The sequence below is a fragment of the Sebastes fasciatus genome, chromosome 4, assembly GCF_043250625.1.
Source record: "Sebastes fasciatus isolate fSebFas1 chromosome 4, fSebFas1.pri, whole genome shotgun sequence".
NCBI classification, from domain to species: Eukaryota; Metazoa; Chordata; class Actinopteri; order Perciformes; family Sebastidae; genus Sebastes; species Sebastes fasciatus.
Genome location: NC_133798.1, coordinates 5,839,320 through 5,866,699, shown reverse-complemented (window position 1 = coordinate 5,866,699; position 27,380 = coordinate 5,839,320). Strand labels below are relative to the sequence as shown.

Sequence of the window (27,380 nt, the reverse complement as noted above, 5' to 3'; positions counted from 1 at the left end):
CTATTTTTTTTCAAACTTTATTGAAAAAACAAACAAACAAACAAACAAATACAATGTAAGAAGAGAACAGAGTGATACAAAACTAGTATGTTTCTAATAGAATGTTGTGACATCAGAACTCGTCTGTATTCGTGGTTCGGACAGTCCCTGAATGCACCATTAGGTTTGTTGTGGTCCTGCGCAGCATGGATGGATCAGAGAGAGCGGTCCTACGTGCGGGGCTGTATCCGAGCCGACCAATGAGAGAGGAGAAAGGTCTCTGAGGTGTCATGTGACGCTTCCTCCCGCCCTGCCCATCCTGCCTTTAAACCATACATCCATACATTATTCAGTCCTAACCAGTCAGTCCTCTTCTGACTGTCTCCGGTATCAGACTCCTCAACCAAACTACAGCGACTATTTCACCATTTTACCAACGAAAAGAAATAAAGAAAAAGACACTAACAGTCTGACCTTCATATATTTACAGAGAGAAAGCTAATTAGTAGCCGAATAACCGAAATAAATCCTACTGCGACACCAGCCAGAGGACAGACCAGAGGACAGACAGACGCTTGTTATAGTCTCTCAGCGGGGTCTTCAACTCACAATATCTGCGTTTTATTTCCTTTTTTTTGAAAACCCCCAAAATGAAAACCAAATTCATCAACGGTGTTTCTTCGTCCCCCTCCATGTCGCTGGGTCTGCTAGTGACCGAGAACGCCCTGCAGGTCCAACCGGACACCGAGGAGGACTGTAAGGAGCTGGACCGCCTCGACCAGCCAGACCTGGACACGCAGCGCAAAGCTTATCTGTGGTGCAGAGAGTTCCTCCATGGAGCCTGGAAGAGCCTGGCCGAGGACGACTTTCACATCACCATCATAAGGTACACTGTATTCACTTTGCTTGTTTCATGGAGATAGGCTCAGATGGTTGAAGCTAGCTCGTGTAATAAGGCTGCTATTATACCGCACAGTCTCATGACCTAAACCGTTAGCTAATAAAACAAATACAATGTAAGAAGAGAACAGAGTGATACAAAACTAGTATGTTTCTAATAGAATGTTGTGACATCAGAATATATATATATATACATATTATATATATATATTATATTATATTATATATTATATTATATATATATATATATATATAATAGGCCTATTGTGTTCTATATGAATCAGATGCAGTCTTCCTTAAGGCCAACATACTAGTGATGACAAATCTGCTGCTTTTGCCTGTACATTCATGTAAATATCATTTTATATCTCTAAATAATTTGCAATAGCCTTCAGAGTAAAACCACAATTGTGTCATTGTGCCAACTCGCCAAAACAAACTGATCACAAAATGAGTGAAACTCTAAAGGTTTGTTTTAAATTAAAATCTCTTCAGCTAGTTTTCTGGAGAAAAAAAAACTGCAGTCTCTGTTGTACCAGTTCAGCAGCATGACATCTAGCTACCACACCTATGATAAATATGTAGGGATTTTACAGATTTGACAGGCATTAGCTGTGCTAGGTAAGCCGAGACTGTAAGTTCTTTTTATTATCATGTTCCTGTTATCCTTGATCTTAAAGAGTATAATAAAGAGAGATGCAGTAAAGATTCCCAGAAACCTCTTTGAAGCCATGTCTGCATGTAAAGATTATTCATATTCACGGTGCTGTCCTACCGTTTGTCCTCCAGGGGTGGTTTGAGCAACAAGCTCTTCCTGTGCAGCCTCTCTGACAGCCTGGACACTGTCGGGGACGAGCCCAGGAGCATCCTGCTACGCCTCTATGGGGCCATCCTGCAGGTGGGAGCCCACATCTCTTTATCACTAGTCTTTGACAAACAGCTAAACAATGTTATTTTACTGCACACACACACACACAGAGAGTACAAGTAAGCCAAACTCTTCGCAAGGATGTGTTATATATCTTAGGAACCAGTTTCCCTCAGTAGTGTGTTAGTCTAACTGTTAAAGTTTAGCTGCTTTTAATGAAGATAAGTGCTGCTATACAGCACACACACATAACAGCAGAAAAGAAAAAGCTGATTGTCTTCTATCCGAAATGTTTGACTTGTATGCCTTTATCACAGAGAGGACTCATGTAACTGGGGTCAAAGGTTACCTAACATCTTGAGCTGATAATCACAGAAACCAGACAAACAAAGATAATACATACAGCTGTGTGATGTGACAGTGCCACCTCCAGAGGTTGTTGTTGTGTGCGTGTGTGTTTGTGTGCATCTGCAGGTCATATGCTTATGTTAGTGTGTGTTCATGCGTGCATGTGTGTGCGCGTGTTAGCCATTGTTGTACATGATGATGTACCCCCATGGCTGTACATGCATGTGTTCTTTGCCGTAGGCTTTCCAAAGGAGCGTGCCTTGGGCACTCTTGTTCCCAGGTGAACCCACCAAAAAACACGGTACAGTATGAGATCTCTGAAATCTCAGCCTAATACAAAGACGTAACACACACTCATGTAGCACAAACCCTGGCTTACAGCACCGGGAAGATATACAGTATGGAGGGAAAACAAAGTGCTGAAACAACTCTCCTGTCTGTCTCTTTTTCTTCTCTAAATCCTTGCCTCGTGATCCTTAAACCGTCAGGAAGTCAGCTGAGTTTTTGGAACTAGCGTAAAACAGACGAGTCATTTGCAGCTCGCTCAGCTGAAGAAATAAAACGGCAACAAGAAACGTAACCAGTTTGGCTTGTTGTTGCTTCACAGTTTGAACAAAAAGCATATAGATAATGTATCTTTCTGCAGCTCCACAGTGGTTGCAGTTAGCACAGAGAGATAGAGCCAAAGATGATGTGGCTGGTGTGTCCAGAGTTCATGATCCCAGTATTACTAAGTGTAACAGAACAACAAAGATAGTCATCACCATTAAGTCACCATCATCTGCCGCGGTGCATTGACTTCACTTGCACATATCGAGTGACAAGAGTTCAAGGACTTCAGAGCAAAACAACATATTGAAATCTCCTACTGGCGTGTCATTGTTTGAGGTGTTGTTTTTTAGCACATGCCGGTTGTTCCAGCCTCTGTGATAAATGAAGAAGACAGAGCCAAAACAAGGACGCGCAGTGATATGAGCTGCTTTCTCACCCTTAAAATGTGCCCAATGAATCCTGCATTAAGTATTAACTAAAAACCGTGTAATAAAAGCTAACCGTAGCTTTTTATTGCTGGGGATGTCCGAGAGAGCAAAAGCACTGTGTCCTTCACCAAGGTAACTGCAGCCATCTCCATCAGGACAGAACCGCATCTCAGGAATTAGTGATGTCTAATCAAAAAGCTAATATGATTAAGGAACTCTATGTCGTTGTCAGAGTGCACAGCTACTAATGATTAAACAAAGCCTAACTGCACTGGAGACAGCGTTTCCCAGCAATGAAGAAATGTGAATAGCATGTTGGACGATGAGTAGATTCACCAAATAAATATGTATATTTTTAGCCTCGGTTTTAACATCTAATCCAACAGTAAAATGTAACAGTAAAATGTCACATCCAAAAGCAGGTTTTGAAGTTTGGTAGCAGAATATCATTTTATCTCTCCTCAAAGATAACGACACTATCTGATCTCTGTCTCCGCTCTCTCTCTTTCTGGCTGTTGGGATAAGCAGGTAGTCAGGACCAAATCCTCTGCACTGTCATAAGACCAAAAGACTTGGTGTGTGTTTGAACTCATACTGTACTGTCTGCACTGCAGGCGTGGCTAGGTTTGGATGTTGGTACTCATTGGACGGCTTCACATGTATTCATGGATAGTTCTTTCCTTTTTCTTTTGTTGATAGATGTCCTGTAATAAGGGGGATTCCCGACAGTCAAACAAAGAAAATCACTTCCAAGTAAGTAACTGATGATGGTGCCACCGTATAGTGTCCATCGAGTCACCGCAACACTTACCAGCTCATGTTCCCTCCCCTGATGTCTGAAAACATTCTTGCTTCTTCTAACTCATGGTGAACTCTCTGTCGGGACGGCTTTTTTTATTTTGATCTCTCACAGTCTGCTGAGCTCCCGAGGCGCCAGTTGTTTTGGGTGTGTTCAGAATCGATTTAACACCTGTCCCCACTTACTAACCAGGGTTGGAAATTAACTTTTTTTAACACCTGCCACTGTGGCTGGTTGATGCCAAAATTTAGCAGCCACTCGATAGACTACCGTTGTTTTTTTTGGCTGGTGAGTGACGCAAATGTAGCATTTGGCTGATGGCCGGTGCTAATTTCCAACCCTGTTACTAACTCCTGGCAGACCACGACTGTAAAAACTGAAATGCTAGAGTCACTGATTTCATTCAGTGGAGGCAGTTTATACTTTAAAGGGTAACTTTGATATTTTGAAGCCTGGATCCTATTTTCCAATAGTTTTGTGTCTAACTGGCTAATAGACAACAATTCCTGAAATCTGTCCAGTATTGAGGGAGAGCGCTGTAGACGGCAGCTGCTCATGGGCTGTAATATGGTGCTATTGGGGCAAGCTGGCACCGTTATTTACGTTCATTATGTAAGGGATAATGTAACAGCGAGCCAGTCATTGTTTTGACAGAATCCCCGACAGGGTGATGCAGGTCTCTCATCGCCCTGAAGGGGATTCTTTCACAACAATGACCCGCTAGCTGTACATTATCCCGCTTATTACACGGCTACCTACTGAAGAAATCAATAATTAAGTATATAGAGAATAGTAATAAAGAAATTACAGACCGCAGAACGCTGTGATTGACCAATAAGAATCGAGTATTCAACACAGCCGTGTAATAAAAGTGCTTGTTTTTGCCATGACAGACTCTGATCGTTATTATAAGTGTCTGACATTATGGAAAGAGTCTCGCTCCAGGAGAAGTCTCGTTCTGATATCTGGCGAGGTGACGTGTTGCTAGAAGACAACGGTGGAATAGTGGACTACATCCATGGTGGAAACGCGAGTGCCAGCCGGGCAGAGTTCGTCTTGTTTGAGTACAGAAAACGTAGCTTGGTGTTATCTAAAGGTGCGTTCCGATAGCCTATAGCAGTTCTCTGCAAAGTGGACTGCACAGCGTATTAAGTGAAATTCCATGCTGTAGGGAGCAAAAATACTCAGTTCAAAGGGAATTGTGAAGTGCGTAGGGAAGAACTGAACAACGGCTCTTCACTTCACCGCAGTTGACAAGCAAGATTACCCTTCAGTCATTGCACCTCACTGGAGCACTAGCATAGGGGCTAGCATAGCTGTAAGCACTCATGCCACAGTCGGTGTTTACTGAGTTTAACGATAATGTTATTGATATCTAACTATTAATTCAGGGTCCCTGCAGGAGATATTTAATATTTTATTTCAGTAACGTTAGTGTAAAATTTCCACAGTAGCAGCAAAAGATATCCGAGATCTTTACATTACCAACGCACGGAGGAAGTGATGTCTGTGTTGGTGACGTTGCAGGGCGTTCCAAATGGAGGAATTTTGTCGAGGGAAGTTCCCTTAACTGACATTCCCTGTACAGGGAGCAGGGAGTAGGGAGTACCGCTTATGTACACTGTGGATCAGAACACAGCTTATCTAAAAGATTTTCAATGTCATGTGGATGAGGTCTTTGAATTCGATGGCCGCCCGTATTTATTTGAGTATACGGACATTCAGATTTTACAACGAGACTTCTCCTCGAGCGGGACTTGGACACAATAACAAATGGACCGGATCAAGCGAAAGGTAAGAAAAAGGTTTTATGTCAGTGGTATAAACAAGCACTTTTAGTGAATGTAACGTTACATCGACGCTGCTGCCCTTGCAGCTCATCTCGCAGCTGCCGTCTACAGCGTTATCCCTCAATACTGGACCAGTTTCGGGAATTGTCCTCCCCATTAGTCACTTAGACACAAAAACATGGGAAAATAAAGTCCAAGATGAGAAATACTGAAGTTACCCTTTAAAGAAACCTGATTAAAATACTATTATTTTGGGAAAATGTGCTCATCTGGCTTTAATTTAACTGAGAAAATTCTATTTGAAACACAAATAGAATTTACCTTTGCCCAATACTCATTTTTACTGAACACAGCATGAACGTACAGATACAAAAAAATATTAGAGATGGTTTTTATGTTTTATGTCCAGAGAGTCACTGCTGGCAGCCTGGAGCACTGCCAAGCCTCATACCCAGTGACCTAGAAATTCCTTTACCCTGCATCACATCACAATGTCCTTTGACCCTCACGTTACGTGGCTGACTCACAACTCCCTGTCATGTGACGGAGGTGAGGTCATCAGCCAGTTATCTATTGTTATCACTCTGGCATCCTTCCCTCAAGAACGCTGCTCTTCCCTTCCCTCTAATCCAGCCTTCAGTTAGCAGAGAGGCTAATGCAGAACTGACCCAGTGTCAATGTCTTAGGATAACTTCGCCTCGATCCACCTTCTCTAGCAACGCTGTCTGGTCAAGGTAAATCCTATTTGGATTAGATAGGATAACACATTATTAATCCCTGCGGGGATACTTCACACGTCACAGCAGCACAGTACACGCGTCAGATATACTGTAGATATAAATGAAGAACACAGTGGACAGTGTACAAATGATAGTACTAGAGATATGTGCCTATATTAAAACGTATATTACAGATATAAATATCGCAAATTGTCAAATACTGCAGAGAGAAACATGCCTTTAATTGAAACTAGCTTATATAAGAGACATGCCTTTATTTCTAATTTCCCTTGTCAACATTTCTTCCATGTTTATCTGTTGTCTTGATAAATTCAGGATAATGCACGTTTCCACATCATTATTTCCATCAGTACAACAGAGTCGTACGGTCTCTGCCTCAAAAATGCAGTTCCAAGTACATATATGTATGTAATAATAATACGCCTATGTGTATGGTCAGTGCGGGTGTTGCGTAACAATAAGTATTTATTTAAGTCCTTATTACTGTTCTTTGACATGAGTTCAGACGGATGAATGTGTCACACTGGTTCAGTTCAGATCAGGTGGACTCGAGCGGTCTGTGTTTAATAATCTCTCCCCTTACAGGTTTATTGACGCACATAACCGAGCAGATAAGTATTGAGGTTAAAGCAGCAGCTGTCGGCAGTGCAGAGTGCACCTGCTGCACTCCAAGGCCAGCCGCTGAATATCTCAGAGCCGAGTAGCAGCACTGATACGGGACCAGCGTAACATAACTTCGATTAAAATGTAATCAAATATCCAGAGAGAGCATGATCACAGAGCCTCCAACAGCTGTCAGACTGGAACCTCATATTCATTCAAAATAGTATATTTACTTTCATTTTATGACAGGAAGCTTCTGTTTCCTGTCAAAGAAACAGGAAATCATGTGAAGGAGGGGCTTTTTTAGCAATGTTGAAATTCTTGTGTGTCTGACCAGCGAGCTGGCTTAACCTCTATTGATAATTAACTTCTGACCGGGTAAAAGAAGACTTAAGCCAAATCAAACAGACCGCTAAAACAAACACTGGCATTTTAATTAGGTCAGAGGAAATGAAACAGAGGTTGATGGAGGACTGTCTGTGTGGGCTGTCAGACAGTCAATACTGTGTGGGACGCTGTTACAGCCTCTAAACAGGAAGGAATGAATGGCCTCGTGCATTTACATAACTGACATTTGAAACAAGAATATGACACAAAATGAATCCCTGAAGTCTGACTGTCAACCTAGCAGATGTAGGTTGGAACAAGCGAAGCAAAAGGTCTGCATATACAAGAGGTCAGTCCATCTGGATGTTGCAGATCTGGGGTCAGTACAACCACACAAACTGAGACGATGTACTCGCCGCTGACTCACTGAAACCTACGTCCTATAAGCCGACCCCGCGGGAGTTTGAGTCTTTGCTCTGCTTTACGCACAGGCTGCCAGATGGTGTGTTGTCTGGCAGTATGTGTGTCAAGATGATTATGGTAATGTGGATAATTCACGTTGGAGATTTGGAAGAGCATGTGATCAGAGTTCTGCAGATAAGGCATTACATAACGATAGGGAGTATTCTCTGCGAAATGCCCTACAAAGCAGAATGCGCCGCAGACTGTTCAGGAGACAGACGGACTCATTCGTTCACTTTGATTTGTTAAATAATACTGATGGAAACATAATACAGATACAAAAAGAATACGTGTGCAGAGTGGTTATTTGCACTGTTCATTGGAGCAATCAGATTAAACATGACTTGATCAAGTTGAAATCCACTGAATAAACTGGATGCTAATGTTATCATTTCCAATAGTCTTGGACTGACCGAGCTGGAAATTCCAAGACTTCTTCTTAACAAGCTCACATACAGTATATGTAATGGAATATGAAAGTGCAGTTTGCTTGCAGATGACAGAACTCTGTCCGTTATTATTGATTATTTGATTGACAGAAAATTGCCGGTTCCAGTTTCCTGAATGTGATCAGCTTCTTTTCTTTTACCATTTTATGCTACCTTGGGTTTTAGGAAATTGTGATGACCATTTTCTGATATTTTACAGACAACGATTAATGGTTAAAAATAATCGGCAGATTAACCCATAATGACAAAGATTGTTAGCTGCGGCCCTGTTTGTAATCATTTCTCTTTGAGATGGAAGCTGAACACAAATTGAGACATGATTTCAGAGACAACTTGCCACTATCTACCAGCTGTGATGCAGGTTGGCTGGTTGAGGATAGTCTCTAGAATAGAAAGGACTTTACCTTCATTTACCTGTTTCACATCGTGGTCCCATCAAAAAATTTGATTTGTGAGACGTCACCTCAAAATTCTTGCTGGTTGCTTTATCAACCATGGCTGGTCCCTTCCCTCACAATCATATACTCTGAATAAAAACCGAACCTGTAATTGAATTCCACCTTTTTTTTTGAGTGTAATGTATACAGTTCGTTTCCAACTTTATCACAACAGAGATACCACTGTCTTCCGAGAGTAAGAAATTGGTATTGAGCATATCTGCAGGTGGTGCAGCACAGTTTTGTTTTGAGAAATATGACATTTAGGAGGCCACAAAGCAGGCAGTATTGTTTCCTTTGAGGTGGCTTCCTGCTGGACGCCCAGTATGAAGCACATTCCCTGGCAAATAGCCAAAGACCCCGGTCCTCGGATCCAAATCTCTGTCTCTGCAGCAATTTATCTGAAGGTTATTCACTTAAGAGGGTTAAGCTAGCAGTGTGTTTTACTGGTGTCTATTGCAGCTATTTAGGGTTACATTAATCTCTATGAAGAGATTCTGCATTCATATGTAGGATCTGCAGGCAACGGGACAACATTTTGGTATCAGAAGCGTTCTGGGTTTCCGTTTGTAGTCTGAGTAGTTTCAACTAATGAGGTTGGAGCAGGCTTTGTTTGAATGCAGGTAAACAGTCTGTGTGGAGAGCAAAAAGGTGGAAGGCATTGACCGAAATGCAGTCTCGGAACTCAAAGGCTATTGTTTGACAATGATTTAGCTTTTTATTGGTTTAAAATTAGTTCGTAACAATCCGGTTCTACTGGTTGTCTCTGAAGTTGCTAATCTGACCAAACAAAGAGCAGCACACGGAAAAGGAAATCTTGGCCCAGGTATCCGCTGGCTACACTGGAACCCCAGAATTACAGCCCATTACCCCCCCAGAAGCTTATTCGCCGTCAAACCGATAGCCGATGGGCTCGGATATTGGGGTTACATTGAAATCCAGCAGATTGCAGCATTAGCTGGTAAACTTAAGTCAACCCCATGGGAAATATCATTATGCTGTGGCTGTACCTACCAAAGCACCTCAACACACCCCGAAAGCAACTATATAGGCATATTTTGACAAGAAAAACCTGTACTTCCAATATTTGGTCTACATGTTTGTTTTAGAGCTGGTCTGGAGGCAGTTGTGTTCTCGTTGTTTGAGTAAACCAAGAAGACATTTTTTTTTAAGAAAGTTTGAAGACCTTTTATAAGGAACTCTAGTCAAAACATGAATATAGAATATAAATGACAATAAATGTTTTGCTAGCTAGTTGCTTGCTAGTTTACTAGCTAGTATTCTTATTTAACGCTACTTCGTCAAAAAAAACTTTGAATCCTCTCGACTCGACTCGAGCTCAATCAGTGAACCTATTTCTGTCTTTATTTTAACTCTGGCCCCAAGAGATGCTATTAGAAGTACAACTTGACTATCAGAGTTTCAGTTTCCCACAGTATAAGTCTCTCCTCTGCTAATGACCTCCTGCCTATTTGGTGAGAAGCCTGGCTTTCTGTCTTCTCCACACAATAGAGGCCCTGTTGGGTTCCAGGCTACATGTGTTACTTTTGTGTGTCTCTACGTTAAAAGGGAGAAAGACAAGTCTGTCTGTTTCAGCAACTTCAACAGTGACTGGTGCTCTGAGTGGGCCAACTCTTCGGGGAAGTTTTAATCTACCTCTTGTGTTCTCCTTCACTGCTCTGACAGGCAAACCCAACTAACCCTAACCACAGCGGTTCTCCTCATTCAAACTCCCCCATCCTTCTCCTACCCCCTCTGATTTCCATTCACATCTGAATGCAGAGCATGCACAATGTTAAAGTTTAAAGCTTTAGTAGGCAGAACGTTTTTGGCATCATTGGGCAAAAACTCCATAATAACCTTTCAGCATATTGTAATTCACGTGTTCTGAGAGATAACTAGACTTCTGCACCTCCTCATGGCTCTGTTTTCAGACTTTAAAAAAATGTAGCCTGTGCCGGAAGACTTTGACCCTTCACAGGTCATTTCAGAGAGAGCGTTCCTATTGGCTGTGCTCCGACTGGAGGGTGGTGCTTGGTACTTCCTCATCTGATCTCAACATGGCTGCCGGGTCACAAACCTTCTCATTTAACAGCTAAATCGTGCACTACAAGATGTTTCTGAAAACATTTGAGGAGAGAAATGAGGAACGTGATTTTTTTCAGATTACCTGTCTCATGCACTACTGTCAGGATATAGCGACCGTTTTATAAAAATAACTTTTTTTTAATCATATTTGCTCCATTTCTACCCACTGCGGCTTCAAATGTCTAAATATACACATATTTTCTATTTCCACGAAGGCCTAGTTATCTTTTCCGATGCACAAGGAAATTAAATCTGTTCAAAATCATGTGAGCAAAATACGAGTTAAATTTATAATCCTTGAGATTTTCATCACATCATACCCAACCCTTGATGACATGATTTTCCAGTTCATTGCTGTTCTGTAGCAGTGCATGCCGTCACCGTGGTGTGGAGTAAAACAGGCCTTTAGATCTTCCATATCTTGTGACAGTTGCTGTAACCGTAACAGTTCTGTGATGTTTATTTGGGTTGGGTTTTCAAAAAGTAAATTTTCTTATCTTCAAATCAAGCTTAATTTGAATGATCCAATATCGATTCATGAAAATCCCGAGGTCGCTCTCTTAATATGTGCCTTTTTCCCGTGGCTACGTTAAGCTTTAACTCGGTTAATCTCGCACGGACAGCCTTTGGTTCTTTGCGCATATGGGATGCGCTCGTTGCATTTTGGATTTAATAACTATGAAGACAGAGAAGAGCTGGACAAAAGCAAAGCCGTACATAAGATGTGCAAAATTGAGGTGAAATTTTCGTCAAAATTAACAATATCATTAAAGGGACTCTCTGTAAGAATCCGAAATTGCTTGCTAACAGTAACACCTGTGGCCGTTAAGTCAACGACATTCAGTCTTGAGGAGCTGCAGCATTTATAACCGAACGTTAGCTAGCTATGGTTGCGCTCTATTAGCCCTGTAAGTGGCGCTCAAAATAAAGCCACTCACGAGCACGCATGACGTCTCATCCTTTGGATTGTCCCGTAAAAAACGGGCCCTGGTTTTTCACATTAAAAGCAGTCTACAGGCTGATAGAGGAAACCCAGAAAGTTGTGGAAGGTTTAATTTTTTAGGTTAGGTTACAACCTGTTCACAAATAATAAAAAACATTTATACGTGTAAAAACCTACATACAGTCCCTTTACTTAAACATAAATATTTGGTAATAATGCACCAGTTTAGAGGTTTCCTTGTACAATTAACAACACTAGTTCTCTGAGAATGTCTTTCATATACAAGCAAACTTGGTATTGTAACTCGGGTTGGGCGATGTGTTAAAATTTTGCAACCGGCCACAAATATTTGCGCAAATGTGTGCCCAAAATGCCCCAAAAAAACCGACCGGCAATATACTGCGGCCGATATATACGTCCAATCGTCCAACCCTAATTCTATCAAAAATATCCCTAATCAGTATTGAATTGAATCAGAAATCAAATTGGGACTCTGTGAATTGGAGAGACCTATGCTCAGAAAAGTCATTACTTTAACACGAACCAAGCACTGTTACAGATTGACTGTGTGAAAGGGGGCTGACGAGAGATTTGTTTTATTCGTGATTCTCAATCCACGCCTCACTAACTTTCATGTTTTCAGATATGGGGACCAGAAAAGGCTGTTGTTGTCTCATGTCTTATTCTGCTCTTATTGCATTTTACAGCACTGTTGGGTAGTGTCTCTCATACTTTAAATGTTACGCTGCTAAGTTTCTTACTGTTGTGTGTTTTCAGGGCGCGGAGGCCATGGTCTTGGAGAGTGTGATGTTTGCTATCTTGGCAGAGAGGGAGCTGGGACCTAAGCTCTACGGTATTTTCCCTCAGGGTCGACTGGAGCAGTATGTCCCTGTGAGTCACCATTTGTTGTTCACATGCACATCCGTATGTAGATGTTTACTTGTATATAATGTGGGATCATTTTTGAACAGCGGTGGACAAAATAAAAGAAACACCCTATGTTCTCCATTACTAGAATAAATTAAATTATTGTGAAACTTTAGATTTTTGTTGAGACTGACAGAGAGACGGTGATTCAATTCTACGTCATTTTTGAGTTTTTTATATTGTGGTGTTGTGGTATACGTTAAGGGCCGGGTAGCGATCCACAAAACTTAGAGCAAAATGTGTCCGTAATACCAAGTATCGAATTAGTCCTAGTCATTTTGCCCCTTCATATATGATCTGAATGTGAGTTGAGAGGACTAGTGTCGACATATTGGCTTATCATCAGTATAAAAAGAGGGTTCATTTGCAGGTTTGCAGTTATCTGTAGGGTTAGGATTTGAATAGGTATGGTTAGGTATGTGGAATGAATGATCACACAATCGCAAATACAACCCGTGTAGTATTTGTGATTGTGTGTGGTGTACTGTTCAATTATGCATCATTGATCGACATTCAGAGAGAATTATTAAACCGTAAATCCTCTGCTCTCCAGTAGTTAAACAGTACTGTGTTACGTAATTAATTTTACTCATGGAGGAAAATCATTTTGACCTCAGTTGACATCATGGAGCTACCATTTGACTTCCAGTGACCAGCTGCAAATCAGTCAAACAAATTCATGTTATCTTGTTTGAACATGGGAGTGCTGCAAGAACGTGAAATCCCTTTTTACAATTACACAAGTCGATGTAAAAAAAAAACTTGGCCCTGATGTCCAGACTGAGGTGAACAGCTTTGTAAGACTTTGAACTTAATTAATCGATATAATGGAGGATTTCACAACATCAGTAAACTGCACATAGCCTGCTCATATTTACCGACCGGGCGGGTCTGGGTTGCATCAAACCAGATCTAATATTGGTGTCTCTAGATTTTTTTGTATTTTAGTTTTTAATATCATTTTAGTCAAAAAATGTGAATCTGTTGGTTTTCGTTGCAGCTTAAATGGGAGAGATGGGATGCATTTTTCTGTATTTACCCATTTTGTGATTTGGGCGAATAGTTTTACATAAAAATCTTGCGTAGTGCAACTTCAAAAATGGTCATCATTTATATTATCCTGTTGACAGAGTCGTAAACTGGACACCTGTGAGTTAAGCGACCCCAGCATCTCAGCAGAGGTTGCAGAGAAGATGGCCAAGTTTCATGGAATGAGGATGCCCTTCAACAAGGAACCCAAGTGGCTTTTTGGAACTATGGACAAGTAAGTCATTTAAGTCTTATCTTGTCAAACCCTATTCCAAGATCCTGCCCTGTCCCATCATGGCCAATCCTATCCTATCCTGACCTGTCCCATCCTTACCCGTCCTGTCCTGCCCTGTCCCATCCTGACATGCCCCAACCTGCCCTATCCCATCCTGACCTGTCCTATCCCAGCCTTTCCCATCCTGACCTGTCCTGTCCTGCCCCATCTTGTGTTCTGTTTCATCTTTAGGGATATTCAGAAAAACATTTGCCTTTTATCTGGCTAACACCTTGTCTCCACTTAAGTTAACATGAAAAAAGCTTTCAAATGAGAGACTCAGATAAAAGACGTGCTAAGATAGTAAGTTGTGTCACTGATTACTTATCGACAAGTATGAGGTGACAGTTGGCTTATCATAAAGTACTTCTGTTTTAATTACGTTGAAGTTTAGTTGTTGGGTTGTTAACCAGGTTTACATTGCTCAATATTTGTCATCGTGGGGTGATAAAGTCCATTGTCCAGTTCTACTGATTTGTACTTAACTACTGGTTTATTATTTCCTGGATTATGTATTACAAACATTACTCATTTGTTTTGGCCCCGTGACTGGTTTAGTAAATTTCCATGTCAGAAAAGAATGTGTTCAGTAGTTCATGTAGTAATACTTTATCTGGAATTTTACTGGAATTTTGTTGGTGATTTTCCTTGGCAGAACTTACAAAGGACGATTTGATTTAGTGTTGTGGTGACTTTTTTTTTTTTTTGATCTGTCATAGAATTTGAACAGAAGCTAAATCTTTGCAGCCACAGCCAAATCTGACCAGGATTTGGTTTGTGGGTGTGCTGGAGTCCTTTATCTCTATCTGACAATTTGGCCTTGAAGTTTAGTTGATGTACAGCAAGTGGACCCAGGCTGACTAACAACACTGAGCAATATTTGAAAAAAACAAAACACACATTTCAAAAGGTTACATTGTGTCATAATTACATAGCTATAAAAAAAGGTACAGGGTGGCATCTTCACTTTAGTGAGATGCAACAATCCACCCTAAACTTTTGTCAGCTAGTTTATGTTGTTGAAGTGAATCAGTCCACTTTTAAAGCGAGCTTTGTAACTGTTGTTGAACAGCAACCACTGTGGCCACAACTGACATCATTACAGGGTAATGGTAAATAATGAAAGATAGCAGTATAAGTAGAGAAGAGTCATAAAGTTAGCAAACTGACTCAGTTACACGGCAATCTACCTAAAGTTAGCCAACATTAGATTACATTAGTCACCATAAGCTACTGGTCATAACAGACCAAGCTAGCCTGTAGCAGGGAAACCCTTGGATGTATTGAAATGAGAAATGTAGGTTTTATTGCTTATGAAACTCAGGGTTTTATTTGTGAGAGAAAGTTTTTTTACTGCCCCAAACAGCCTATGTATGTACCGACTGTACAGTTACATGTAGTTAGCCAGCAACGTACAGTACAACCGTTTGTGTGGTGTCCGTGCTGCGTGCGTGTTGCAGTTTAGCTCCTGACTGACACAGAACTTACGAGGAACACCAGGTCGTTCTGCTGTTTTCCTCCAGTTTCTGTCCTTTTTCGTCTCTCCTCCCTACGTTCAGGAAATGGAGTCACATACTAGCCTCAAGAGATGTAAAATCAGTTTCGCATTTTAAACTTCTGTGGTTGCGTCTTCGAAAACTGTAGCTGAATGTAATTAAATCATTATGAAATATGTTTTCGATGAAATGAACTACACTTTGAGTAATGTGATGAATTAGTAATGAAAAAAATTGAACTTTGCCATTTTTCATTCACTTCTCGAGTAGTAGAACTATTTATGTATTTAAAAAATAGAGATGATGTGATAATGGCGGTAATGATGATTGTTAATGATGAAGCTGCTGCTATTACTTTTGGCAAATTTTGGTTAATCCACACCTCAATCAACCTACTGCAGAAATACTATGGATGTTTCCACTTAAGGTAACTGACAAGAATAGTTGAAACATTCTTTGAAAAATTTGAGTTCTTGAGAAAACGAGATACAGATCCAAATCCTATTTCAGACCTTCCAATGCATCTGACAAACCACACGACAATTGTCGTTCCTCTTTTCTGCACCTGCACACTCCCTCTCTGTTCACACACAAAGAACTAATGCTAATACTACAACTGTTAGCAATCCTGCTACTTTATCACTACTACTACTATTATCACTACTACTACTGCCGTTATCACTACGATAACCACTATTGCTAAAACTAATATTTACACACACAGATGATTTTTTTTGGTTTTACAATCAGTAATTAATACATTACTAGAACAAATAATTGATTGTAACTGTATTTGTAAAAGAATAAATGTTCCAGTGAGGTCATCATAACCTCTGATTCGCATTCATTGATTGTCCAGACAATCGCTTTATCGGATAAGACACAAAGGTTTTTGAGGGAAAGGTTGGAGTAAACGTGTGTGTAACACTCTCACCAGGTACCTGAACCAAGTCATGAGGCTGACCTTCACCAGAGAGTCCCACCTGCGTCGCTTCAACCGCCTGCTTAGCCACAACCTGCCACAGGAGATGGATATGCTCAAGTATGTTACAGCACTAACCTAACCTTACCCTAACCTTAAAGTCTCCACCCTAAAATGTAATGATTTACGTCATGGGGGCGTACATTTTGTCTCCAAAAGGAAAAGGAGTCCCCACATTATGTCCCCCACACCCTGAGTAATACACACACACACACATACACACACACATACACACACACACACCAGTACAGAGTGGATAACTAATAACACGTGCAGGGAAAGTTTTCCAAACATGGTGTTATGCAAGCAGATTTTGCAATACTAAGCACCAACCCTATTAACACATTAACTGTTGTCTTTAAGGAACTTTGCTTTTTTGTTCTTCCCTTAGTTCTATCCAGAATATTTTGTGGCTTCATGATAACGTATAGGGATCATTGTGGTCAGTAGCCTGTATGAAGATGCACACAGTTATCAGAGCTCTTGCTGATTAATCTTCCGCTGACCTCTGACCTCTTTCTGTATGTTCAGGTCTCTGCTGGAGTCCACACACTCCCCTGTGGTGTTCTGCCACAACGACTGTCAAGAAGGTAAAACACGTGGACACCGGTGGCCCCTATCTGCTGTACATTTGCTTTTTTCTCGTTCCTAAAAAAAAATATTTTTTCTGTGGGTTGCTTTCAGGAAATGTGCTGCTGCTGAAGGGCCGCCAGAGCTCAGACAAACAGAAGCTGATGCTCATTGACTTTGAGTACAGCAGCTACAATTACAGGTAAGTTAGCAATAACTTTCCATGAATATGTCCTATTAGCTCGAGCATGCATTGCCAAAGTCATTTTGAATCAACCAACTACAACTGCTGATGATGTAAGTAAACACACAGTACACAGTAACTTAACCTCTTTATTTAGCTGAACAAGGCAAATTCTACCTACCTAGCCAGCAAACTAGCTTGGTTTGTGAGCTTGGATTATTGCTCAGTTTCCAAGTGAAGGGAGAGAGTGTGTTCCAATCCACGTACTTCCAGAAGTACACTTCAATGTAGTGCACTTTGTGCACTCTGTACTCACTTGAGTAGTGCGTAAATTTCAACGGGGTAGGGTCGTCTCAAATCGAATACTCTGCGGCGCACTGACCGGAAATGACGATCGCAACATTTGACCGCGGCTCAATACACGCCAAAATATCTTCTGAAAAAAAATTAAAGCAGATTGGAATTTTACGTTTTCAACGTCGTCGCCTACGCCTACGATGTGTCCTCCTGTTGGCTGAAAATGCACCGGTATGTTTACGATTTGTATCGTTTTATTCTGTTATCTACGTATGTTTGAATAGTGGTCGTGGCTCCGCCCCTTCCGCTACGTAGCCAAGATGGCGACAGTTGAGTGTGGAAAGTGTCCAGCGTTCCACACGTTTTGAGTACAACATCCGGGTACTTTGAGTGCACTGCATTTTGCCGTACTTCCCAGTGTGAACGCACTTATGCACTCAAAGTAGTAAGTGTAAGTACAGAAGTACGCGGATTGGAACACACTGACAGTGTTAACAGCACCAGCTAGCTGGTTAATTCAGAGTATCCTCTGCGGCATTTTGATTCTTAAGAGGTTCATCATAGAAAGACACAATTCTGTGTAGTGGTAAAAGACAGAGGAGGAGCTAGCTAACACTGGGGGAAAAAAAGATCTGCTGAGTTACAGACGTCTCTTTCCCCAATGTAAGTCTATGGGAAAAAGTCTTTTTGGGCCCAATGGCATCACGTGACAGACACAGATGTTGTAATTCCACCGTTTAGCCATTACGTCAAATTAGCTTAAAATAGTCCAATCGCTCTCTCCAGACTGACAGGCATTGCTGATGTTTAAATCTCCTTCAGCTGCAACTGCTGTATCACCGTTCCTCGTCCTTTTGCCAATTCTTTGCCTCCCAACTAACCTTGGCTCTGTACGAGAGAGAGAGAGAGAGAAAGAGAGAGAGAAAGAGTGAGAGAGATGGGTGGAGGGGCGGGCGAGGGAGTCTGTGGAACAGAGAGTGAGAGACAAAGAGAGATAAGCTGTGGCTGCAGCCCCTGCATTGGGACACAGCTATAAAGTAACCCAGATACTGAGCCAGAGAGGAGGAAAAATCTGAAGGAAAATAATTCCTCCTGGCTTATTTCTGTGTTTCCATCAATATTTCTTTGTAGCATGCATCATTCATGGCCGCCTCCCCTCTGTTGAAATATTCACCGCAGCTGTTATGTAACTGGAATTTGGCAGGTCCAATGAGGACACACAGGATGGAGGCAATGGAAAAACCTTATCTAGGCCTGTCAGTGTCACTAATGGGGATAGTGGCGCAGTGGATTTCCACTACAATCATGCACAAAGGACTGGGTATAGGCCTTTTTCACGGAAGACATTTAGACATGTCACTGTAGTAAAAAGCACAGTTGTGTAGTACATAATGAAATGAAGGATGGCTGAATTCCATCCAGTATTGTGCCTGGGTGTGAGAATTCCTGAGTGATTAATTTACGGGAAGCAGCGTAGAACAAACTGGCCTTGGCTCACAGTCTCTCTCTCTTTCTGTCTCTCCCCCCCACACACACACACACACACACACACACACACACACACACAGAAACAGAAAGAAAAAACCCAGAAACACTCCCACCCCCCTGCAGCTCCCTTCAGCGTGGCCTCTTTAAGTCTCCTCGTACGTTGCTGCACAGCTAACACGTGACTCTCTGTATAATACGGCTCCACTGCGCACGCACGTACCGAGCATGTGACCACATGAACCATCATGCATGTACAGGAAGAACACACCCAGAAAGAGGAAACACGCATTCACACATACTGTGGATTTGTGTTCTCATTGACTGACATTAGCTTGATGCGGAAACAGAAGGGGGGAGGGAGAGGATGAGTCCGGTTTATAGACTCCCTCCCTCAGAGCAGTGGGAGGATTTGTGATGGTGACAATTCCTGACTCCTGATAACAGTGTGGGAACCACAATGCTAAAGTGCTACTTTGGGACATGACCACATACGCCTCCAGTCCATTTGTCATGTGGGCTACAACTTGATCCCTGTTTTGTTTGTTTTTTTAGCCTATATTTGATTAGATTTTGGCAAATTGGCACCATTAAAAGTAGGCTGAATTTATGATTATTTCTATACTGATAATATAAGTTATATATATATATATAAGTTATAAGCAGCATCTTCTTTCTATGATTTTGAAGCAGATTTATTGACGTTCATTCACAATCGACATAGATCACACTGAATCTAAAAAATATGTGCATCATGTCTTTCTGCCAGCCCTGTGATAGTCAGGAGACCTGTCCAGGGTGTACCAATGTCAGCTGGGATCGGCTCCCCCCCCCCCCCCCCCCGCGACCCTGAATAGAATAAGCGATCACAGATAATGGATGGATGGATTTCACAAAACAGCAGTGAACCATCATCATTTTTCAATTGAAGCCACATGGCAGCGGTCGTTTCCTTCACTTGCTGGACATGAGTGGAAAAGCATGAACCAGCATCGGCTGTGTTTACACACCATTAACCCATGAAACACAGGGCGTCGGTGCAAAAGGAAAACAATGCAATTCAACTCTTCCAAACCGTCAAGACACATTCACATTGAGCTATGCAGTACAAACCCCCAACAGACACCACAAGATGTCAAACAATGTAATGTTAAGGCTTCATCAGTGTCTCTCTCTCTCTCTCTCTCTCTCTCTCTCTCTCCCTCTCTCCCTCTCTCCGTCTGTTAACCTTGCAGGGGATTCGATATTGGCAACCATTTCTGTGAATGGATGTACGACTACACCTGTGAGGAGTCTCCTTTCTTCAAAGTTAATGCTCAGGCCTACCCTTCAAAGGCCCAGCAGGTATGTATGCTATTCCAACACACCAACGTCTTATTTATTTTGGTTTGCCGTCTGCTGACCGGTATGGACTTGTCATGTCTCTCTACAGCTGCACTTCATTGAAAACTACCTGCATGAGTCAGACCAGGGGTTTGACAACTTGAGTGAAGAGGACCAAATGAAACTGATGGAGGAGATATACGTGGAGGTCAACAGGTGAGCTCAGATGTAGGACACGGTGTAAACTGACATGACATACGTGACACAGTACAAGACAATACAATAGAAAGGTAATAAATAAATAAATTACGAAACAAAGTGACCATGTGTTTTTGAATGCAGGTTCTCTCTGGCATCCCACTTTTTTTGGTGCTTATGGTCCATCATCCAGGCCCGGCTCTCCACCATCAAGTTTGGATACCTGGTGAGTAAAAGGGGCAATGTGTAAGATCTGACCAGAATTGTAGTTTAAAAAATTCAAAATATGAACATGTGAGAGATATCTTCTGAAATTAGCATGCTAACCAGCTAGCCTCGGCCCGTCCTGTCTTGTAATACCGCTTGTACCCCGAGAAGCGATAGTAGAAGATCTACCCCCAGTTCGCAGTTAGCTCAAATTCAGCCAGTGCAAACCCTAACACGGGGGCTGATTCCGGGGGACTGCCCCGACTCCCCACCGTCCGGATCAAACACATGATATCCTGGCGGAGATATTAATAATGAATTAGTGAAAGAAAACAGTATTTCTGGTCAAAAAGAAACTTGGAACAGCAGAGTGGTGAATATGACATTTATTATACCCCGGCGACAACGTAGTCGGGGGTATATAGCGCTCCGTGTGTCCGTCTGTCCGTCCGTCCTTCCATCCGTTTGCATGTCACCCTTTCGTTTCCGGAGCAGAACTCGGAAACTATTTAACTTAGGAACTTCAAATTTGGTACGATAGTTGACAGAGTGGTTTAGTTGTGCCTTTTGGGGGTAATAATAACAAGCTAGATTGTGCTCAATAGACTAATTCCATTAGTTCCAAAAGGGCAAAAGCGTTGGCCCTACTTTAGTAGGGGTCAAGCAGTGAGCGGGGGTATGTGAGCCAAGCTCACTTTTGCCTAATTTGAGAAATATTACGATATTCAGAATAGTGCTTGTGTATAAACAGTATATTCATGTATACTTGACTGTGTTGTAGGAGTATGCCCAGGCCAGATTTGACGCCTACTTACAGCAGAAGAAGATCTGGGGTGTCTAATGTTGCTAAACGATTTGGATGGACTGACGACACGTTCAGCCAAACGGCAGTAGGAGGACATGCAGGCTGATGAAGACGCCACCATCCACGCTTTACTTATACTCCCTGCCTTGAGAGGATTTGCTGGCTACTGCTGGTGTTGTGTTGACCAAAGCCAAAACTTGATCATGTGGCTAGGTGCTTAAGGTACGCCCCAAAATCCATTGCAGCTCAAAAGTTTACACTGTATAACCCCCTTGAGAGCCCCCCCCCAAAAAAGACAAAACAATGACTTGTACTCGCCTTCATCGCCGGTCAGAACTGCTCTCCGCTTCTGCCTTGGTTCGAACCATATCACTAACACAAGGGTTAGGTTTTGAGCAGGAGAGAGGTGGTTACAGCTAGATCGGAAATGTTAACATTGCATCAATGTATATGTATTGATCATTCCCTTATGGAAATGTTCTGTTGGAAATAACCAAAATGTGAAACTTCTCTTGGTAGATTCCTGCTTACTGACGCAGCCAGTTGCTAACTATGTATATTATATATAGACCTCAATGTGCCAGTAACCTGGCCCTGTCTGTTACTGATGGGCCGACTTGTTGGCTGGTGGAATCATGTCTACACTTCTAGATATTACACACTTGCTGTTTTTGTTTGATTTCCTTTTTTTTTTTAAATGGTTGTATTTGACATTTTCTTCAGGCCAGGGCAAATACAGTTATGTCGTATTTTCCAAGTATGTGAATAGTTGAGGTTCCTTTTTTTCTGAGTAGCTGTTTAAACTCCACCAAATCAAAAATGAAAGACAACAAACATTAGGTATATCACTATTACCATTAGGTCTGGTTCTTTGTGGCTTCCTAACTAATGATGCGGTTACGCTGATCAGTTGTTTTTCTCAACCTGTTAAATTTTTACTGACACGAAGTTGGGTATGTTTATCGCATGGATAACTGTGACAAGTCTGTGTAGTTTACACATTGGGTATTAACATCTGCAATGTCTGATTTAGCCAAAAAGACATTCCAGTCATGCTTTATAAGCCTGGGAAAGTGTTGCTAAACTCTCTATTGGACCCTAGGGAGCTAACGGACCATATTTTTGCTTTTTTTTTTACTTTTATATATTATCACTTCACTGAAGAAAATGTCACACAGTAGACATGACAATGGCCCCTTATTTGCAGTAATTCTTGGTGAAGTCACTGTTTTTTTTGGCACAAATGCCCACTGCCAAGTTGCCTCATCATCGTACCCATAATCCAGAATAGTGACACGGGCGGTCACATCCTACTGCACAGATGAATTTTGCATCGATGACTTATTGAGACAAGTTGTACCTGTACAGTTGTACAGTAACTCTGCTGAAGGGGCATTTGGTAAGCATGACTTTTACTGTATCTATCATTGTTCAAGGCGCTCTCTGCTACTGAGAGCTGAGTCATAATTGTTAACCACCTTGTCAAACCCCCACACACACACACTGGCTCATATTACGGCCATTGTCGGTCGTGGCCAGAAGGTAACACGCAAATTGAGAAACTCTTGTGAGATGGTTAAGGTTAGGCATTGACCTCCAAAGGTTAAGGTTAGAACAGGTGGTCGGCCAGCGAGTCTCAGTCTCAACCCTCGTAATATGTGGATTACCTTCTAGACATGACCACTACTGTCTACTGTAGCATGGTAAAAGTCTTACTTAATGCACATGTAACAAAGGAATTCATCACTGGCACAGTGGAGCACTGTGCCCTGTGTGTGTGTCAGGCTGACCTCATAGGTTCTGCTTTTAGGCTTTCTGCTCTACTGTGGGATAATAGTTCATGATTGTTTAAAATGAGAGATGGTCAGATGGAAAAACTGTGACTAATGCGTCTTGCTGTCTCTCACCCAAACATCTCATCTAGAACAGCTCAATTCTACCTCACCCCATCAAGTCATTATCAGTGCACCAACTATGCTATCGTCCACATATAGACAGATTCATCATCTGCTGCTAAGAGAGCCTTCATTTAGCTTTTTAAATGACACTAGATATCTTGAATTTGCTGGGCCTCTTCTCTCATTTGGTAAAAAAAAAAAAAATTTTTTTTGTCATGATTAGCATTCCTCTTTCCACTCTAATCGGTACCAGTGACCACTAGCTAGCTTCTCAGCTCTACAATAGCAACGCCTTTTAGACTTCATTAGAAATGATAACAGTGGCGGCAAAACTTTCCATGCTAGAAATCGTATTTTCTTGCATTTAAAATTGTACATATTGGAAGGGAGCAGTACCCGGTGAAAAAGAAACAGACTAAAATTGACCTTTCGCTAAGCCCACCCCTTTAATCACTGTTGCTGATACGCCTGTCAAGCTTTTCATTCTCACACAAAACGGTAGATTTACTACTCAAAAATGTCCGTAGTTTTTGAAACAATGGGTCCTTGAAGTCAGACGTCGGTAGACAAAAGCAGTCACTAGCCAGTGTCCATCGATTTTGACATCGGTAATGACATCTGTCGCTGGCAGATTTTAACATGCTGTGGCTAGCTAGCTAATTAAGCTAATGTAAACGCCAAGAGTTTTGTTGAAAATGCCGTGACTGTCTTCGTCTGACTTTTAAATTGTTTTCGGCTAACTTGTTTCGATACAAGAACCCCTGTAAAAGGGGTCTTAAATATGCACTTATGATATCATGCTCAAAGACTGAGGCTAAAGCTAATGTTACATGTTCCAGGGAAAACAAGTCAGCATCCTCACCAGACATGGAACTAAAGGAGCAGAATTGTTCTTGTTTTGCAGTGTAGAGCCAGTTAGTCCTAGTATTATAAGTATGATAAGGACAAATATATGATCAGATTGTGTTTTTGTTCTAACACGACTTGTTTGGCTGCTTAGCTTAAGTTACATACTGGTTTGTATTTTCAAACAGCCTGTTTTAACTTCTAATATTACAAAAGAAAAAAGCTCTTATGATGTGTTTGGCAAACGTTACGCTTCACTGGGTAATGTTGTTGGAGTTTAAGTGGAAACTTTCCCAAATCCAACAAAGTCCATAACCATTGGCTTTCGGTCATCCCTGCAGCACTCTCTACTTACTTACGGTTGCTAAGCGATGATCGGACAATCACTACTCGGCAGAGGAGTTTAGCGAAAGTCAATTGAAAAGCTAAATATCTGCTCTAGATAGTGTTACAGAATATTGCATGGAAACACTTTAGTGGATACTCGTTTGCCACAAAATGTATGATCGACAAATCAAAACTGCGCAACCACTACGAAGGCTGACGTGCACATCCATGTTCGTTCCTGTTGGTTTGTAGCATCGTGTATACAGTACATCAGGGTATATTCCCTGTCTACCTGTGAGCACTGGGATTTAGTGTGGAAGCCACCAAATGACTCTTGTGAAGTGTACTGTAGGCATTACCTCATACTTCTTGTGAGAATGGCTACAAAAAACTAAACTAAAACGCTACACTAGTCACCTGATACTGGAACCATCCAGAGGTATTTGAATGTCTACTGAGGCACTTTTGATCTGAGGACCGTAAAAGAAAAAAAAAGTATATGGCTTGATGAACTGTGACTTTTGTTGAAATATTAATTTTATTTTACATGCAACTGTATTTTTATTGTATATTTCATTTTGATATATCCTTTGGAATGTGTTTACTGTATAGTTTAAATGCATTTTGAGATACACTGAGACTATGGATGCACCAGCAGAATGTGCAGTGCAGTGTATAGCAATAGTCTTTATTTTAGTACCTACTTTTTTTTTTTTTCAAAACCATTCAGTGGCTCTTTCTTCTACCTAACCTGGATTTGTATTAATTTTGTTGAATTTCATGATTGAAATGTATTTGTCCTGACCTTCACTACATGCTATTTCTGTCTCAATTTTGTTGTCCCTTTCGATGATTTTATATATTTGTTATAAAAAAACAAATGGACACCATGATCTGTAACTATAGTACATTCCATAATTGTTACTTCACCTTCAGTATCACGTACACTTGACCAAAAGATCTAAAATTTTGATCTGATTGGTTCTTCCAATACAATTGTAACTTGTCCCCAGTAGAGAACAAACAAACACCCTCACTTCTGTTAATACTTGTGATTTAATGTATGTAATATTCCCTGACAACACTATAGAGGGTCGTGCTAAACATTATCCAAATATAAAGAATGACAAACTTGTACGTTATCATTCTTATGAATGTACATTGTGTTAATGTAATACACTTATTTTTTGTAAAAAAATAAATTTAAAAAACCCATTCTGTTCTGTGATAGCACCCACAACCACACCATCGTGTGACTCATAGTGATAACCATTGCTATCTATGCAGCTATATTGAATGCATTATGTACTCATACAAATATACTTTGTAATTTAAAGAAGTTTTCGGGTGAACTGCTGCAGCATAGAAATTGCCTTGGCTGTAAATGTACTTTTCTGCTTTGCACAAATAAAAATGAAAGAGAAAACGACTGACTGACTTGTGGTTTCTTTAGTTTGGATGTGGATTCATGGTAAATATGACACCCTACAAGACAAACAAACGATATTGACTCAGGCAACTGTTGCTTGTATACTTTGAAACTGGTATTCTCAAACGTGGGATAAGGACAGCTTTTTATTATTGGAACCATAGCCTACTGGTTAAATGACTTATAATACACAAACACTTTAGCATTCTGGTAGCCACGGGTGACAGTAGGAATGAAATATTTTGTTTTTTAGACACACTAGTAACGTGGTGGCTCTAGGAATGCCTATGTTGGTCTGTTGGTTCACCACTATCATTACATTTTGTGCAGACACTTATTGTCTCCATGGGATGCTATCATCGAGTCGACATTTTGATTTGTGAAATAGTTCTGCAAAACTAATGGCGTTCCCATCAGACTCCCACAGCAGTGCTATGAGCTAATATGCTGATGTTTACAGTAGTAGGTATACAATTGACCATGTTCAACATCTTAGTGTAGCGTGGTTGACCTAGCATGCTAACATTTGCCAATTAGCACTAAACACAAAGTGAATCTGAGGCTGATGTCATTAGTTTTGCAGGTATTTGGTCATAAACCAAAATACTGATATAACAGACGGTGGAATGATGCAGAGAGAGCAGCGATCGATGAGACAGAATTAGCCTGCATGGTGGAGTGAAGCTGCAGCCAACTTCACTACCATACAAAGCCTCAGCCAATATCACACTGTTGACAAAAACAGCATCCTTTCACTTTATTCTGTCCGAGATGTTGCAGAAACTTTGCAGTTTGCCAGGAGACAGCTATTAAAGCTGGGGTAGGCAACATTGGATAAACCAGCAAGAGCAGGCCTACGCTAGATTTTAGATATGATCCAACCGAAAAACCCAGCCAGCTCACTGCACTAGCTCCAGAAGTCCCTAAATCTAGTGAGAAATTTGCCAAATCGGTAACACTGACAGCCAGTTCGTTTAGGCCATGAATGTATAAAGATAACTGGATACAGCATTGGAGGCGGGGCCTGCTATGAAAGTTGCTCAGTGGCGCATGAAGGAAAAAACCTTGACTTCCGAATTTAAAATTACCCGGACCATCCGGTGATCTTCTACAGTCATAGGGCCCATAGAGCAGGCGCAGTAGTGTCTCCTTCAACTCTGCCTCCAAGCCCTCGCTCCAGCCTCAGTCTGGGTCTCATTCACATGAACGGAGGAAGGGAAACAACTCTGCATTCAGCTATTAGTGCATTTTTACAACTTTAATATTCCGCTGAGTTACAGACGTCTCTTTCCAAATGTATGAGAAAAGTCTTTTTAGGTAAAATGGCATCAGGTGATGGACACGGAAGTTGTAATTTAACCATTTGGCCACTACGTAAAATTTGTTTCAA

The 27,380-nt window shown here is 41.3% G+C and overlaps 1 protein-coding gene across 2 annotated transcripts; it reads left to right on the top strand.

Annotated features, from left to right (window-relative positions):
- Positions 1-328: 328 nt before the first annotated feature.
- chka (choline kinase alpha) lies at positions 329-25,990 on the top strand. Of its 2 annotated transcripts, XM_074631670.1 has the most exons (12): positions 329-865; positions 1,669-1,777; positions 3,775-3,828; positions 12,491-12,604; positions 13,771-13,904; positions 16,377-16,481; positions 16,953-17,011; positions 17,106-17,193; positions 20,193-20,301; positions 20,390-20,496; positions 20,623-20,704; positions 21,467-25,990. In XM_074631670.1, the coding sequence occupies exons 1-12, from the start codon at positions 630-632 to the stop codon at positions 21,524-21,526; spliced, it is 1,257 nt and encodes a 418-aa protein (XP_074487771.1). In that variant the 5' UTR covers positions 329-629; the 3' UTR covers positions 21,527-25,990. The 2 variants fall into 2 exon arrangements, with proteins under 2 accessions (XP_074487771.1, XP_074487772.1); XM_074631671.1 differs by lacking the exon at positions 3,775-3,828.
- The last annotated feature ends 1,390 nt before the right edge of the window (positions 25,991-27,380 follow it).